The 18292-nt window shown below is 37.1% G+C and overlaps 1 protein-coding gene across 2 annotated transcripts; it reads left to right on the forward strand.

Moving 5' to 3' along the window:
- The first annotated feature begins 1020 nt into the window (after window positions 1–1020).
- LOC142603329 (uncharacterized) lies at window positions 1021–15004 on the forward strand. 2 transcript variants are annotated; one of them, XM_075763089.1, is made up of 10 exons: window positions 1565–1585; window positions 1817–1930; window positions 3586–3797; window positions 6351–6456; window positions 7932–8105; window positions 8870–8969; window positions 11976–12064; window positions 12151–12183; window positions 13122–13260; window positions 13941–15004. In XM_075763089.1, exons 3-10 carry the CDS (start codon window positions 3722–3724, stop codon window positions 13947–13949), a joined length of 726 nt encoding a protein of 241 aa, XP_075619204.1. In that variant the 5' UTR covers window positions 1565–1585; window positions 1817–1930; window positions 3586–3721; the 3' UTR covers window positions 13950–15004. The 2 variants fall into 2 exon arrangements, with proteins under 2 accessions (XP_075619203.1, XP_075619204.1); XM_075763088.1 differs by lacking the exon at window positions 3586–3797 and having other exon boundaries at window positions 1021–1585.
- The last annotated feature ends 3288 nt before the right edge of the window (window positions 15005–18292 follow it).

An 18292-nucleotide genomic window follows, 5' to 3' on the forward strand; every position in this document is an offset into this window, starting at 1 on the left:
TAGAAAATATTTTAATAATTAAAGAGGTTACATAATAGAGATTTGGTGTTCAGCACCTTGTTCAGATCTCCGTTTCTGCCTCCTACTCTCTTCTCCGTTACTCCCGCAGTTTCTGAAGTCATTGGCATGGAGGAATAGACTTGTCTCAACACTTAAAAAAATAATGGTTGTGTAAGGAGTAGAAAAGTAACAGGAGTTTCCTTTGTGGGAGTCAGGTAAATGGAGAAATACTGTGGTGCCAGTCATCTGCAGGTAAACTTGCATAGATGCTTTTATATTGAAAAAACAATTCAGCAATTTGAGTCTATAAAATTGAGTACGATATGGGAGGTCTTGGCAGATCAGCTCTGAAATGGAATAAACAAAGATTTTAGGGAAAAAAGCCCTAACAAATATATCCCTTCTAGCTGAGAAGAGATGAAGAAAAGCAAAGAAATGCTGCTGTCATAGCACTTGCTGCTTTGTGTTTCCTATCTATTGATGTAAGACTAACTTCAGTGTGCATATTCCCTTCATGTGGATTTTCCTCATATTTGGTGCTACTTCAGAGGTATTGCAAATTAATATAGGATATAGAATAACTGAAGAAATAAAATTCCTCTCTAGCTGTATTTGTTAAACTCCTCCTAGCCTGGAGGAGTTTTGCACTCTTAAGTAGATGTATTTCATTTGTAAAGTTATTGTACATGTTTACTGTCATTTAGTTTGCATTTATCAGTAATATTTGTAATGAAATAAGGGTGTTTTCTCAATTTTTCTCCTTTTTTTTTCCTTCATTGACCGAAACAATATTAAGTTATACTTCAAAGGGGTTAACTTTGATTAATTGAGGCAATCAGTGGGCTGTTGATAAAGTCCTCCGACATGAATGGTGTGCATTTCCTGCACAATAAGGTTTCTAGTATGAACTATTATAAATAATTAGCTATCACTACTGTATATTGTAATTGATAACGCTTGCTAAGATGAGTTTGATTAAAGCAGGTTTTAAGTCAATCATTCTTTGTCCTGCCAGCTGAGTACAGCTGCCTGTGTTACATATTCTGGTGTTTTTCTCCATTTATTTTTTTTTCCATTGAAAAATCTCCAATTGAGAGAGCTTTCATTACCTTTTTAGAAGACTGTTGCAAGTTATAGGTCAGGAAATCATGAGATTCAGAGGTAAGAAGAGTTTAATTACTGTGAGCATCAGGAGATTTCCTTTTTTTAATTCAGCCATCTTAATTCATTCCAGTATTTACACATTACAAACAGCATTTTATGGGTTGAGATAAAAGTTTTTATATTTAAGAGATTGCCAAGACAGTTTTCTAATGTAGACAGAGGCATTGAAGAGTTTCCTAACAGAATTTAGGAGGACATTTAAATCACATGTTTACGTTTTGATAGCTCGCTACATTTTATTTGCTTATTTTTCCCTGATACAGTTACTTGCACTTGGATTCTTGGCACTTCTGGCAGAAATAAAGAATTTGAGAAGATTAAAAGAATTGCAGACTGCAGAAAGGAGGACAATCAAGGAGGAAAGGTGGGAAACAACAATGTGAGGGACTCATGGAGGAAACAGATACCAGCTTTTACTGGGGTAGGTGAAAAGGGGAAATAAATTGGCAGTACAAGAAGAAGCCTTGGATTGCTATGTGGGAGCTGTGAGCACATCTTACATTCCTAACGAACCGTGTGGATTGTTTTAACAGTATAAAGGACATCAAAATACTTCAGCAGTAGCTGGGATAGATGCCCACTTTGGTAATGGGGAACAGAGATTTTGGTACGCCTTTGAAAAGTGATCTCCCTGTTGTTCTTTGAGATACAGAATTTCAAGACAGTCCTGAGGTGTTGCTGGGCAAATTTGAAAACACCTCATGGTGCAGACATCAAAGCCAGAACTGGAAGAAAATGCTGCCAGCAGAGCATCAGAAACCTGCAGGTAGAAAGATAAACTTCTGGGATGTTACTTGGGATATTGACTTTCTCATTCCTTTCTCATTCTCATCTCATGATGTAGGGAAGAAAACCAGCAAGCACAGTTTAGTTTCTTTTCTGAACTGGAGTCCAATGAAGCAGTCCTTCCTTCTTAGTCTTCAAAATATGTTTGTGCTTGTTTTCCTATCTGACTATTTTTACCCAAAATTCACCTCCCCATTTTACGCAGTCAGATTTTTACCTTCTATCCCTTTTCTTTCCAGATGGATATATATACGGAAGGTATGCTCTTAAAATGAAATTTGGAGATTATTTTTTTTGGCTATCAAAGCTTCTTCATCTGGTTCTGATCATTCCTTCCCTACAGGACTTGGGGATTTTTTTTCTTTAAAAAAAGACATCTGAAAAAGAACTAGAACGTTCATTTGTGCTATGTTTAGATATCACAAATGAAACAGCGCTGAATTCGGTCACTAGCAAAATCCTAATAAGAATTATCATTAAGTTGCCAGTAGTAGTCTTGGTGTAGTCAACACTATGAGTTGAAATATTTATTTCTCCTAGTTATGAACAAATGTTCTGGCTTGGTGCTAGAATATACTGAGCTCCTTGTCATCCCTGATACAAGCCTCCACTTAGCTTTAACTTACAAATTACCTTCTCCAAGAGGTAATGAGGTACGTTCATTCAAGTGGGTATTTAGATCTTTTGCCTTTAAATTCTTTTTTAAGCTATGGGGAAAAAAGCATGCTATGAAATAATTTTTTGTTTCAGTTCCAGCTGTAGTAAATTGAACTGTTGTGACTGGGACCAGAATCTGGTACAATTCTTTGTGGGGAACAGGCATCTTTTTACCTTTATATATGCAGATAAAAATATCTAAATAAAGCTGAAATTTGGACTGAAATCTCAGTGTAATTGCACATTTGCAAGAAAAAAAGAGTTTCAGAGAAATTGCGACAGTGTGGAAATTCACGTCTAGTTGGTACAGAAATCTTATTTTTAATTTCCTTTTAGAATCTGATTTGAAAAGGCATAAATACATATGGCAATATGTATGGAAGAATATGCATGATATTTCATGTCAAACCATGGGAGAAGTTTTGGTAAAATAGTGAGATTGGAAGTTAGGAAATCATGAAAAATTCAAAAAGATTGCAACCATATTTTGTAATCAAACAGATTGCGGGTTGAAGGAAGAGGTGTCAGTAACATACTACGTGCTGCAGCTGGGCCTAGCAATCAGAGCAGCAGTAATTATTGCAGCAAGACTTCATTTGTTCTTGGAGCAAAAACGTCTTAAGACCAGCCTGATAATAACCTTTTAATCATCATTTTTATACTCTTGATCCATGTCTTTGACCTGTCTTTTAAAAACAATGTATATTCAAAGAACTGTCTTCAAATACATTCAAAGTTCATTATCTTTAAAAGGTAACATAACCCTAAAAGGAGAACAGAGAAATGCTCATGACAGATACTTTAGTGTGTTGAAACTTGTGTCATTAAAGGAATACTTCGCATATGTATTAAAAAATTCAGAAATAGCAAGATTAGTGAGACATTTTTATTGAACTACCCATTGTCATAAAAGAAAATATGATGGAGAAGTTATCAGGAAATTGTATCTGGTTTAAGTTAATTAGTAATTCTTTATAGAGAAGGATGCCATAAAACAAGCTCAAAATCCATGATCGTTGACTTGCTACAGTAAATAAGAGTAGCAGAAAGGAGAGTGCATTCTGCCGCTAGCGAAATCTGGAAGAAACAGTCTTTTACCACAATCGGCTTCAGGATGTCCATCCTTAAAGTCTTGCTTTTCCTTCTGTTCGTGGCCAGTGACTCGCTGAGTGAGCAAGAAGCTTTAGAACGTAAGACCTGGTTGCGTTTTTGCTTTATAGCTTGTCAGAATAGGGATGTCTCTATCAAATGCCTGGCTTACCCATGGTAGTGCTGCTATGGTATTGCAATCCCAACGGTATTGCTTCTGAGGAGATTCTCCTTGTGATTTAGTTAGAGTTTATTTTTAAATAATGGGAAAATAATGAAAATGTTAAGACCTTTGTGTGACAACTGCTCACCTATGTTTGTTGTTCTGAAGTGAGTTCTGCACTGTCAAGAGTATGGTGATATTTTACAGACGCACAGGTATGCAAGATAAAAATGCTTTCACTTTCACCTGTTGTTCTGGACTTCTATACATTAAATGATTGCAACCATATGAATTACAACTGAAATACTAGGTATTCTGGTGGGTTTGAACCATTTTGAGTCAATCTGTCAATGTCAAAAGGATGCATTTTAAATGAGTAAGATGGTTTGGTTCTTTTTCAGTAGGAAGAAATGCTCAGTATATGGGTTAAAAAAATTACACATTCTTTTTATAGCAAGTATTTTTAGAAAAAAAAATTGAGATGAACAGGGAGAAAATCATCAGTAATTAAGAGCATGACAACCAGAATGCATTGAAAAAAAGGTTATTTTAAATGAGAAGTTAAGTTATATGGAATTGACTGATTCTGTTAGAGTATACAGTATTGGTCAGGATTTTTTTTTTATGGAAAGATTTCTTATAGATTGATTTTATTCATTTATTATTATCACTATACTTTACCTGGTAGCTACTAGTTACTAGGAGTTTGGTACCAGTAACCCGTTAGTGATGTAAACCAGCTGCAGTTACTATTTTTCTAACAGAGTTTTGGTTTGTGATTTGAGGAAATTTTTTTTATGGTACTTGAACCTTTAAATTGCAAAAAAAAGTTACCACTTTAAGGATACGTTTGCATTTATATAGATTGAAGTACTATGAAGGGCTCAGCAGTGAGTTCCTTACTGACATGGAATACTACAGCATTAATATCAAAGGGCACGTGATCCCTCTCTCTCCAACAGAATCACAGCCAGTTATTTTCTACTCTCTTAGCAGTTTTTGTAATAGTGCTAAAAGAATTGCAATTCTGTTACATACAAGTGGCTAAAAACCATTAGTGCTGCTTATCTCCTAGGTAATATGATGCCAAATACTACCAGGGATTTTTTCATTGTTCTGTACTTTATAGTCATAGCATATGATCTATATTTAGGTTGTCTTGGAAAATGCTTCAATGCTGATGCCCTCTTGAGAGAAAGGAATGCAATTTATGTAAAAAGATTTGTACAAATGCAAGCCTTGATCCACTGTGTAATCATTTAGATTTATCTCTGATTGACAGTAAATGTTGGCTTAGATTGTCTTGGATGGTAGGAAGGAAGGCAGCTTTCATCTTTTTTTGAAATAAAGACTGCTCATAGCATAGTTTCTCCAGCTAATAATGCATTAGTCATGAGTTTGCTAATCCACCTGTTCATGGTGTAAAATCCCTCTTACAAGAGCAAACCAGTAATGTTACCATTGCCAGGTAGGCTCAGAAGGATCTGCTCAGAGATCTCTTCCAGTCCTGACTTTGTGGCTTCATTCTAAATGTGCTTCTCCTCACTGTGAAAAGTAATGCAAAATTATACTCAGCTGTATTGGCTGGTTGGGGGGAGCTAAGTATTGTAATGGTGCTTGGCCTTGCAATATACAGTCCGTTTTAATTTTGTCTCTCAGCATCTCCAGTGGTGCCTTGCAGTTGCTTGTTTGGTTATACATTATAGTTCAAGATTTGAGGTATATCTCCGTAAATCCTAGACTTCGGTGGCTTTGCACCAGAACCTCTGGGTCAGCTTGTAGCTTGCTGGTAGGAATGATGAGTACAGTGTTCAGTCTGAGTCCTGCCTAGGAAAGGAACAGGTAGCAAAGAATGTAGGGTTTGAGTGCCAAATATGGTGACTTTTGATGTCTGATTAAGGTTGCTGATGAGGAAGTTATTTTTAGACAGCCGTATGCCTGTGAAGTACTGTAAGTATTCAACTTCTGGAACATAATTTGCAGCTCACAATGTTTACACACTAAAAGAGATGGAGGAGAACCGACATTAATGCAAAACAAATCCTTTTGTAGACCAAAAATAAGGAATAATCCCAATGTAAAACACACAAAAAGGTTTTCATTTGAATTATAATTAGAGGGTTTGAGTATCAAATGGGTTTCACGATTGTTAGCTTTTGCCAACAATCCACATATGATACATAGTAGAATTCAGATACAACCACACTTAAATGTTGCAATAGAAATCATAATAACATAAGCCATACAATTTACTCGCTAACTGGAAGAGGGGTGCAAATCCTGAATAAGTTAATTTAAGCAGGTAAACCTTCATTTCTTAAAGAATGTCAAAATTTTGAAGGGGCAAGTCACTGGCAAGTAAGATTTAGTATCTGTGTCTACAAAGTACATCATATGAAGCTTGAATTTCTGATGTAATATAGAAATACAGCTCACTAACAGTATGTTACTGTATAATTGCATTAAATATTTGTTTTGTTGTAATTTACAGCCAACTGCACTGGAGTTGTGGACTTTAAGGCCTGCCTGGGTAATACAGTCAACTTCTGTCCTACCAATATTTCTTGTCAATGTAAAAATGAAAAACCTTTTTGCAGGTAGGGTGTGGGGTTTGTTTATTTAAATATACACTATGTAAATGCAGCTTGTCAAATATATTATTAACAGTGAACTAAATTTAGACCCTGCAGTGTGATCCATGAAAGTAGATGTTGATCTTCGTTCACAATCTGCGTAACCTCGTAACTCCGCTACAAAGCATCAAATCTGGGATCTGAGTGCAGTGTTTTCTTCTTTCGAATATGTGTAGGCCATGTAATTCATCATTTAGGTTATCAATATAATATTCAATTTTCACGTGCTCACTATAGTCTCAGATATTTTACTTTAGAACTGAATTATGCTGTGTAATGGCAAGTTACTTTTTTTCCCCAGCTTGATCAAAATTTCTTCAGAGTAAAAAAAAATTAGATATCTTGATATCCTGTTCTCCATTATGTGGCTGGTTTTTTTCCTTTTTAAAAAAAAAAAAAAAATCTAGTCATCCGAGTAGAAAATCTTGTTCCCATATCTAGTGTATTTATTTTTTACATATGGTTTGTCCCTTAGACTTGACAGGAAGTCAGCAAGAAAATACCAGGGCAGCATTATGAAGCTCTTCTGGTTACCTGGTGGATTCAGGACAATAATGTCTCTGTGACCCAGCCTGTTGTTTATACACACGCAGCTAGCCCCCCGCTGTAGCCAATATACCAGATTAGATAACTGAGTATGCTCTCTAAATGTTAGTGCAACTAAAGTGCAACACCAAAAAAATAGAATGCTACATTCCTGAAGCTATAAGTATGTATTCTAAATAATACCCACGTCAATACAAATATTGCATATAAATTGCAGTAAGAATTGTCAGTAGTGGAGATCAAAATCAAACTTTCAGAAAAGGTTACCAAAATCCAGAATGTTTGCATCAATAAGTGATGCAAAATCCCTGTCAGAAGAACTTTCCCATCATGAGAATAGCTGGAGACATTCCCTTCTAGTGGTGTCCTTTGTATCAGTGGAGCAAGTAATGCTTTGGGAGAATTAATTACGGTAACTTAGCTTTTTTAAAAAGCAACATTCTTACCCAATGAGAAGTCTTACTCTTAAAAGCAGAGGGGACATGTTCTGTCAATCTACTATGGGTTGTGTTGCTCCTTGTTCATAGAAGGTGCATCAGTATCGTAATGATACAGCAGTGTGACATTTCGATTTTATCTGCGTAGTCTATTCTGGAAATTCAGCAGCTTTGCTATGCTTACAGCTGGCGAAAAGATCTTTGACCTGAATCATGCCATGACTTAGTATACCCTGTTCTTAACAAAGCTTATTATCTTGGCCTTGGCAGAGTGCATTTGCATCAAATCTAGAATGTGCATTACAAAGATAAGTAACATCTTTAGACAAACAGGAAAAATATTGAATCTCTTGACCCCTGCAGTATTCAATAGTAAGGGATTATATAGCAAAATATTTTCCTTTTTTGGTATTAATTATTTTTAATGTTGCTAAAAATTAGTATTTTTCTTTGCAGATGTGATTTCTCCAGAGTGGACTGGAGGGAGTTTTGGTACATGGATCCTAAATGTAGCCACCTTTGGAACACTTTAGACTTGATTTTAGTAACTGTTCTTCCTGCAATAGCACTGGTTATCATAGTTGCTGCAATATTTTACTGTGTCTACTACTGTAAAAGTGAAAAAGCTAGGTAAGTTACTCTGGATGCAATTAAAAGGGGTTTTATAATCAAAATGGAAGTAAAGCAAAATAAGTCAAGTATTCTGATTAATTTTTAACTTCTGGATATTCAAGCTTGCCATAAAGCATCCTCTGCCAAAATATTGTTTACACAATTTAAAACTAAATCAAAGCATCTTATCAGAGCACCTAACAGTTATTCAGCATTTTACCGCTCTGTGCAGAACTTCACTCGAAGTTGTCACTTCTCTTATTTAGGGCTAACCAGGCAAGCTTTAAAGATTGATAAGTACATCTACTACTTTAACTCAAGACTACCAAATCTGTCTTGCTGATTTATTTGCTTTTAAGGGTTGGCTTTCTTTCCACAGGTTTACAAAAAAAAAAAAAAAGAAAATTGAATAAGAGCAATAAACATTGACAAGAGTCTTGGCTATTAAACACAAATTCTCTGTTTCTTTGGTCCTAGGCATTGGCAATTTGAGCTTCTTTTTGTTTTCAACACTTAATCTTTTTTTTTCCACTGATATTTGTCCCAACTACATAGAGAATATGGAGGTCTTTTCTTCTTTCATTGAGCCCCATTAGTGTGTATCACTGGTACTTCCTCTGTCATGAAAAAATTGTAATAATGCATAGCTCACACACAGTCATTGCCACAGTACATCTAAACGTACGAGATACGGCTGTTGAACAAATCTGCAGTACACAAAGATTCATCAAGACCCTCAGAAGTGTTGCTAATGCTCTAAATTCACATTGTTCCCCAACCAGGAACCAGACAAATCCTCCATACTGTGAAGCACAGCATAACCCTGCATTTACTGTTGAAACAGCTGGTAGCTTGGGGCATGTTTATCACCAGTCGCCAAAGGTAAGAGATGTTGGCATGTTGGGCGTACTGCATGTACCTAATTCTAGTGGGAGTCAGACATGATTTTGTGATTCAACAGAATGGTATATGAATAGCCAAAAAGGTCATCTGGTAAAATTAAAGGTAATCTGAGTTTAAAATCTTCCTTTTATAAACTCTTATTTGCCCAGTATTTGGTTTCCAAGATCATTTAAATGCATGTGATACCTTCTCACATACCTTTTCTCACAAAACTCTTCATCAAGGATGAATTGAATCTAATTTGCAGAGGAGAAAACAAAGAACTAGGGATTATTTTAAAAAGATGTTCAAATAAGTATTTCCTTTTCAGCCAGTTAGAAGACCACCATTAAAAAAAGAGATAATTTCAATATGAGCTCAAGCCACATGCTACATAGCCAGAAGGGAAGAGTTTGGTGTACTATCCAGACTTCAACCCATTTAAGGTGCTGAAGAGCCATGCCTACAGTTTAATTTGACTGTTTACTAGTTACACTTCACCAGAGGAAGAATTGGCTATTTGTCTTCAAGGATTTTGCTTGTATGAGGGTTATCAATAAAGTTCTGTGAGGATTTGAGTAGTGTTCATGTAAGAACAGGTAAAAGGCAGTGCTAGTAAGGTGACGTGTGTTGATGCCATAGTACTCAGAGCAGTCAGAAATAAGCCTTACTGTGGAGAAGTACAGAAGGATCATATAATAATGATTGACTGGACAAGAAAATGACAAATTTATTGTTTATAAATGCAAAGTAGTGCACATAGAAAAGCAGGTTTAACTTTGTGTTAGGTGATAATTATCTCTAATAAGAAATTGGACCTCAGAAGGGGCGTTTGTGATTCTGTGAATCTGTGTAAATCAGGCTTATTTTTGTAATGAAGATGTATGTGGTCACCAGCTGGTGCAGAGCAGCATAGCTGCACAAATCAGTTCAGACAAACCAGGGGTACTAGCTGAGAATCCGCCCTTTGTGAGTAAACACCACACAGTTCTGCAGGCTCAGAGTCTAAGATTGAAACTTTAGAAAACTGGAAATGTTTGTTTCAAATACATTTAAGTCAATTGGAAGTGGAATGAAAATTCACGGAACAGGTTAAATTGCAGTAATGTGACCCTTCTTTCCTTTTCATTTTGTGAGCGATGCTTTCCAGTGACATTTTTGGAGGCTAGGGAGGGATCAATGTGGATGAGTAGGAAGGAGGATATGGCCGTACCAAATGTATTGTTCATTTTTGTCATCTCTTAGCTGCAAAATCTATGAATGATAGTGCATGACTGCTTGTAGTACATAACATAAGCATTGTTGGCAGAGTTCTAGCAGTATTTGTTAAAAATTCACTGCCTACAACTAAGTGGGTTTGGGGCTAGAATATTGAACCATTTCCTGATTAAAGGCCCTACATAAAATCTGAAATTAAATTACCTGCATCACCTTTGTAATAGAGTATTTCACCAGGACCTTTGCAACATTCCTGTGAGATAGACTAGACAGAATCATTTATAGGATTATAAAGGTAATCTGTGAGGGAGCTGGGATTTGAACTTTGGTCCCTGAAGGGCCAGACGCTGCCTTTTCCACCAGGATAATGCTCTGTCGTGCCAATTTTCTCCATTAGGCAAGATGTTCTTTAGAGATCATCTCTTGAACTTGTGGGCGTCACAAGAAAAGATGAATAAATGCATTTCTAAAACAGAATGGGAAATAAAAAATAGAAAGAAACATGAAAGGGAATATATTGGGTGGGGAGTTAATTTCCTCATTTGGTACTTTAAGTGGTTATTTTACATATTTAAGGAGTGTGTAGTGTCTGAGAAGAAGACATTGTAGGCTGTCTGAGAAAAGAAAGAAAATCTAGTCTGATAGATTATTTCCTGTTGAATATATTTGTAAAGTATTGATACCTTGGAAATGCAGTGGGGGAAAAGAAATAAGGCATGAGCCTACCTTCACCAGGAGATGGTGCTGTTTAATTTTTAACTAATTCTGAATTTCGTTCAACTGGTGCGGTCATTGTCAAGGTGTGAATTAGTACCCAATCCTGCACGCTGTTAGGGAACTGCTTTGGGTAAGGGCTGTAGTATTTACTACTTTTTTGTGCTCCCCACTGCAAGTTTCAGCCCAAAGGCAGTCCGTGGGACGTTTCTCGTCTCCTTGCTCGATGTGGTGGTCATGAAAACATGAACTTGTAAAAAGCCCGTTGTTAATTGTCTGAGCTTTTGCTCCCATGCTGACAAGGCAAGCTAGCGCACGCACCGCTCTGCAGTCTGCAGGGCCCTCACCAAAGCTGTCAGAGAGGCAAGAGGAAACCAAAATCTGCATCTGATAACATCAGCTCCTGCAGATGAACTACTCTGAACGCTGCTTCTCTCCTGAGGGTACCTTGTTTTGAAAATTACTTCAGGTCATTATATTTTTAAATAAAGATACCTTGAGCAAATGAACATCACTTATTTTATGAGCAATATAGAATATTTATTTTGTTTCTTCATGTTTTCCTTCTTCCTCCTGCAGTATGTTTGGCAAGACAGCAGCCAGTCTTTAAATGTTAATATTCAATTGATCTTAATTGTTGATCACTGTATTTTGTTTAATTTTTGACTCAGTTTTGTGTAAATCAGAGGTAAATCTGCTGTTATTTATGGAGTGGCATCTTTCTGAAATGTTTAGTCATAAAAGACTCGACAAAACTTCCAGGCCTTTGAGACCTTTAATACCTGGTTACTTAATTGTGCAGCGACTTACCTGGGTGTTTCTGTTACATCTTAGAGGTACGCTTTCTGCATTACCCAAATGCGTAAAGACTTTTCTTCTACTGAGTCTTTTAGATAAATTGAATTTATACATTTGAAAATGTATCTATAACAAACAATATATTTTGTAACCGATAAATCAGTTTATACAATTTTTTAAACCAAAGACAACTACTAACATACTGTACCTGGTTGGGCTGTTTTTCTAATTTGTTGTCATTTTGCTCTGTATAACCACTTGATCCCCTACATGTAGGATGGCTGGGTTGGACGAATTCCAAAAGCTGTACTGAGAAGACCAGATTTTGATGATGGCCCAGCCCCAAGTCAATTAGAGAATTACAGGTATGCTGCTGGTTTTCTGTCATCTTTCCTCATTTTCACTTTATACTCTACTTTGGAGACTAAGAATTACTTTGTATTTTTGCCAGTGGCACGGCAACTGACAAAGATCCTGTAAACGGGTAAGCATTTGACTAGATGATTCACATAGATTTTGTGGCTTGAGTCTTTGATAGAAAGAGGTTATTTTTCTGAATTTTCTTCCTTATTCTCCTCTACTTTGCATAATTCTAATAGCATTGCAGCAGGAATTCTAGGACTATTTTGTACTTTATTACTAAATATGAACTAGCACACAGGACTAAATTTATCAGCTTGCTGTGTAAGACTTAGTCTGTTTTCTTAATGGAACACCGAAAAGAAAAAGTCTGCGTGTATTTCTCTTGTTTCTGAAGCTAAAACCTAAAATACTAATTTATCCAAAGGCTTGTATGGTTTTCCTCTAATAATCACAAATTTATTTATTTTCATTACTTTTTAGAAACAGAGTTTCCTTAGTTGTGCTTCCTTTCTTTAATCCTCCTCACTAACACCAGCCAACTGTTGCAGCTCCTACCCGCAACTTTTGCAGAGAACTTCTTTACCATGAGCCAACTACATGATAGCAGAACATTTTCCTTATACGTAGCAGGGTTCTACTGCAGAAACAGACTGGAGCTTTCTGATAATTTTATGTCCATCAAGAAGGTCTGTTATTTTTAACATAAACATTGAAAATGTTGAAGGTACACCTATCATGAATTTAAAACATTTTCAAAATAATCATAGGAATATAGCAAATTAGGTATTATGGCTCTGTTCAGTGTAACAGTGTAAAAAAAAGAAGCTCAAAGAATATGTTGCTCTCTTAAATTCACTTTCATCTGTGTTTGCAGGATGAGGGTTTGACAGTAAAATGAACTTAAAAGACACAACATTTACATGTCTTAATGTTATTGCCTCAATGTTGTGCATGCAGTAGTGAGCTTTATTATTTTTATACTTCAGTTTAATGCTTTATGTAATTTGCAGTATATTATTATGCATATTTTTAATAACCCCTTTTTTCTCTTTTGCGTAGTCCTATGCATCCTCAGCCATTAAGGAGACCGGATCCAACAACAGACTATTTTTCTAACCAGCGACCTCAATATGAGAAATCAGGCTATCCAAGCAATAATTTGCCTTATGCAGATTATGCAGAGGGGAGACAGTATCGGGTATGTAGTAGTAACATACCTATGCAAATATACTATATAATCTTCTGTCTTGGTACTGAGTACAAATTATCATAGTTCAAATTGGTAGTATTTCTGTCACTAGGTAAACACATGAGCTAATAAACAGCCTAAAACCACCTTTTACTAAACGGGTGTTTTCTTCAGGAATATTACATACTTGCTAATTCCGTTCTAGACTGGATAAATTTTGCAATGTTTTAATCATTTTCTGAGTCATTTATACTTAGATGCTACAACTTGTATAAACCTGGTTTAACAGAAATGTAAGTGGCCGTGTCCGGCCATGTTTTGTCTTCCACAATAGCCCTGTGATTTCTTTGCCCCTCCTCTTTAGGCCACAGAAAAAAAAAAAATCAAACCACCTTGATAGCAACAAAATGTTCAGCTGTTGCTGCTTCCTAGCTGGTCCTGCTAAAATGTCTCTAAATATTTCAAAACCTATTTCGGTTTGTGTGCACAAAGTCTTAATACGTTCAGTTATTTGCATGAAAATCATCTCCCAAAGCTATTGGTGAGTACACATTCAGAAGCAGCACATACATTCAGATACCAATAAAAGAAATATATAAATGTAGTTTGATTAGATACAGATGATTTTAATAGCAAGCATACTAGGGAGTGTTTGTCATGCTGATGATGTTATTCTAATCTCTTCACAGAGATACTAAGTACCAGTGCTTCCTGTATCTGAAGTGTCTTGGAAAACTGCGTGATCAATGGACGATCCAAATGCTGAGAGATCAGTAAGACTTTGTGGGCTGGGACATAGAGGAAATAGCCATAACTATTAGAAAGGACTAAAAGTTATTGCAAAGAAAAGATACAGGAGATCATTGTAAAACAAAACATGATATTGGCATCCAATTTGCTTACTGTGTAATTGATGACAACTTTTTGTGAATACCTGATTTTTAGACTTTACATAGCTGCTTCTAACTATTGCTTAAATTGTCGCACATCTATTGGGACACAGGGTTCTTTTGTGATTAACCCTGTGTCCTGTGTCTAAATGAATCATTATTTTTCCATGTTTGCTTCCCAGGATGGTTTAAATCTGTATCAAAGGGAATGAGGGGTAAGGGGTTGCAATTTTTCGTATTTCTCAGGAATGCTTGCCAATGACAGCTTTTGCCAGGTGCAGTTTTGGCTTCTCGGCGTCCATTTGGCTCACCCATTTATTTGTGGTGTTTGCTCCACTGTGTGTCGTGATGTCCCTCCAGATGCTGGTGAGCAGTGGTTCCGAATCCAGTGCTGTTAGTAGGACCATGAATTTCTCTGACTGTAATTATGAAGGTTCTTCAGGGCATTGTAGCATGTAGAGCCTGTTGTTCCCTGACATTTCTTTGGTTTTCCCCTTAAAAAGAAAGAAAACAACAAACTACATACAATTTTGAGCTGTGTAGGAAGAATCTGCATTCTTGTTACAGCAATTACCTGCAGAATTAGGTAGAAGGGAAGGCTCTGTTCTCAGGCACAGCTGCTTAGCCTCTCTGACACAAGCAGCGTTGTACAAACGTCACCAAGGCACTTGGCTTCCCGCTCTCCCAAGATCCACCAAACGCTGAAGTACTGACTGATGTAGCAACCTCAGCCTACATAAGCCCATTCTGTTGTCCCTTGTTTCTTTTCCACTTTGTCTTCCTTCATTGTCTTGTTGATCCTAACAGCTGAAATGGTTTGCCTTTAAAAATGCAGTGGCTTTCTTTGTAACTTGTTTTGTAAATAATGAAAATAAATGAAGTTATGGAAAATCGACTACCTTGCCACTAACTAACAAATTAAAGATACTGAAGTCCTGGATGTATTTCCCATTTTCCAAAAAATCTCAACACATTATTTTAACATTTATATCAAATGATTCTTTTCCTTAGTGTTAGGTAATATGTGAAACTCTAAGACAAAACCAGAATCTTAACGTTGTTAGAAAGGTGAAAATATTTTCTTGTCTATGAAGACTTTTCTTTTCTACAAATCAGAATACTCTCCTTGCAGCAGCTCCATGCCTTAACTGCGTCCTGGCACTTCCCATGCTCTCCACAACTCCATTATTGCCCAGACTGTATTGGCTTTCCTGTGCAAGTACCTTAATAGAGAAGCCAGAAACCTATTCAGACCGCTTCGTTTTGCTTCCTGTTCCTTGCAAGAATTTAGTGAATAGGTGCAGCTTCCTGCTGGGGGCAAAAGGGAAGGCTGGCTCCGACGCTGGCAGTTTTTCTTAGCTCTGTAACTTAGCTGCCATCCTAGCCATCTCTAAATGTTCATCCCCAGTTGTCTTTTTTAAATTTCTCTCCCAATGTAACAACTATCCGAAGTGGGTGAGTTTCACTGTTTTTACTTCTACTGCAGCAAGATACCACTGGGCATTTAAGTCGGGATCTAGCACATATTGAGGGCAGGTTCGCTACCTGTTATATCATCTGATGCTGGCAGAGGAATTTTTCATGGATAGTTGAAATCACGTGCACCAAAATCCATTAAAAAGAATCCAAAAAATTTTCTGAATGGGGACTGCTTGCAAGCCTGCATTACTGTCTTCTGAGACTGCCTAGAACAATGCCTGTACATCTCAGTGTTAAGAATTTTGTTGCTGATTAAAGCACAAAGCAGCTTAATGCTCCTATTGGTAACACCCGCACAGCCAGCTTGAAGCAGCACCTTGTTCTGGCACACCAGAGGATGAAGCATGGAAGAATGGCATCACTTATCTCACCCAGTTCTTTCAACGGGTACGTTCAGTAAAAACATCCTACTATCATCCAGTTATTTTTCAGTTTCTATCAGAAATAAGAGAAGTGAAAATGGTTTTCTCTGTTATCTTCAGAAATGCACAGAAATGGTGTTAGCACGTCTGTTTAGATCCTAGACTATCAGTTTAAACTATTTTGACCCCAGAAAGTCAGATCCTAATGTGTGAGTAAATTTCGTCAGTGAATTGCCTTTTTTTTTTTTTTTCCTGTCACTTCTTTAGCCTCCAGTAGTGCCATAATTTAACAACCTCTGGTTGTTGTTGACCTCTAGTTCCATTTGCCAACCTGGAAGTGATCACAGAATTTGAGAGTGTTCAATTTGATATCCCGCTGCTCCTTTGAAAAGGAAAAGGAGAAAGAGACAAGGCAATCCTGTCAAATATACATGGTGTTGGCAAGAGAAGAGCAATCTGGAAGGTATGCACTCATGCTGTTTAAATGGAAATGAATAAAGTTTCACAGAGAATGAAGTTTTCATCATCAGACTTTGCTGTCTGCTGTTTAGGCTCAGGCAGATCAAGAGATGCAGGACGTCAGCCACATGGATAGGCTTTGCTCCTGATACACCTAACGCTCACGGTCAGGTCATCAGTATGAACATCAGGGAGTTGTATGTGAAAGAAAACTGTGAGGAAACTGCTTGAAATACTCTGGTGTTGCTTCTAACAATAATAATATTAAGGAATACCTTTTTGAATATGCTATCTGCCACGCATTACACTTTGGTTGTTTGCCCCTTCTCTGGAGAGCAGAGACAGTCTGTAAATCTTTGAAATCTTTGTGTGCTGAACTGAAGGGTGAGGAGCAGATTCTGGTCTACTAGGTGTCGTGGTTATGACATGCTCCTTCCCTGTCAAGTATAAACAGTTTAAATTGATACCTAGAGTGGCGTTTTGGCTTTTGAGGATTCTTTGTCATTCACTGCTGCGCTTTTTTGATATTTGGATTCCTGTGATCTTGGTGTCTCGGTGGTTTGGTTTGGTTTTGTTCTGTGCTTCTGACCCATGCTTTGGATTGATTTTTCCTTGTAATTGCTGCCTTGCTCGGCAAATTTGCATGTTGGGTCTGATGTTGAATGTTGTGTCCCACTGTTGGCAATAGCCTTGTTGTTGCTTCTTGTTATTTTATGCTCATTTTGCTTTTGAGATTTCCCTTGATATTACTCGAGAAGACAGAATCTAGCACAGATGGAATTTTGTTGAAGAAAAGAATAATTAATCTCTCTGTAGTTCTGATTTCCTGATTGTATCACCTTGTGAGATTCTCTCACCCATTTCCCCAAGCATTCAGTGTTGTGATTACCTTTTTGAGGTATCTTTCCTCTCATTCCTTAATTGTATTGATCACTTTGAAATTATTTTCTCACCAGAATGTCTATCTTTTGCTAGAGCTGGAAGAACAGACTAGAATGTTCTTAGTACTGTATTTACTTTGGTGTGCGGTGTTACGGACAGCTTTACCCCACTATTCAATTGCTTACCCCTTAAAAGAAAAAAAAGGGAAGGGGGGTCAAATGTAGGAGAGGTCTCCAAGTTCTACACTAAGGCCGTTAAAGTCTAGGAGTAAGAATCTTTTAAGAATTCCAGAGGAAAAACCTTGTAGCTCTGTATTTAACTGCAATTTATAATTGTGTAGTGCATAATGAGATTTACTTGCATGTCTTTGGTACCTAAACATGGGTGCTTTATGCCATTTTCAATGCTCTGTGGCATTCCATGTGATGTTCTGCTGCTGTTTCAGAAGAGGGCAAATCTTGTGTAGGTCGTTCCATCTGCCATACCTGTTTCGGACATCCTGTTAGACATTCAGGCAACTGAATCCCACTATCCATCAGACCTTATGGGCTTCTCTAGCCCAAGTTTTTGCTTATTTACACTTGTAAGTGTACGGCATTTGTAGGTGTTGAACAATTTTACTGCTGTGGCTACTGAGGTATATTCATGCTAATTCTATAGAAGAGTTTTTTAATTTTTTTTTCTTCTTTTTTGCTAGACCTACCACTCTTGGGTGGAGATGTGGGTATTTACACAGACATACCCAAAAGAATTTTAAAAACCTTGAGGAAAATACTGTGATTTCTGCCAGTAGTTTCTTCCACTTTCTTTTAAGCGTATTCTTGAGACCAGTAATACTGGCAAGGGTCTATTTGAGAGGCCAGCCCCCATGTCTTTAATGTCACAGTGCTGTGCAGTAACGAAGCAGAGTCACACCTGCCTAGTCCAGGTGTCCTCACCTTTCTGATGGAGCTAAAGGTGGAGGGGAGG

This window comes from Balearica regulorum, chromosome 11, assembly GCF_011004875.1.
Source record: "Balearica regulorum gibbericeps isolate bBalReg1 chromosome 11, bBalReg1.pri, whole genome shotgun sequence".
Classification (NCBI taxonomy): domain Eukaryota; kingdom Metazoa; phylum Chordata; class Aves; order Gruiformes; family Gruidae; genus Balearica; species Balearica regulorum.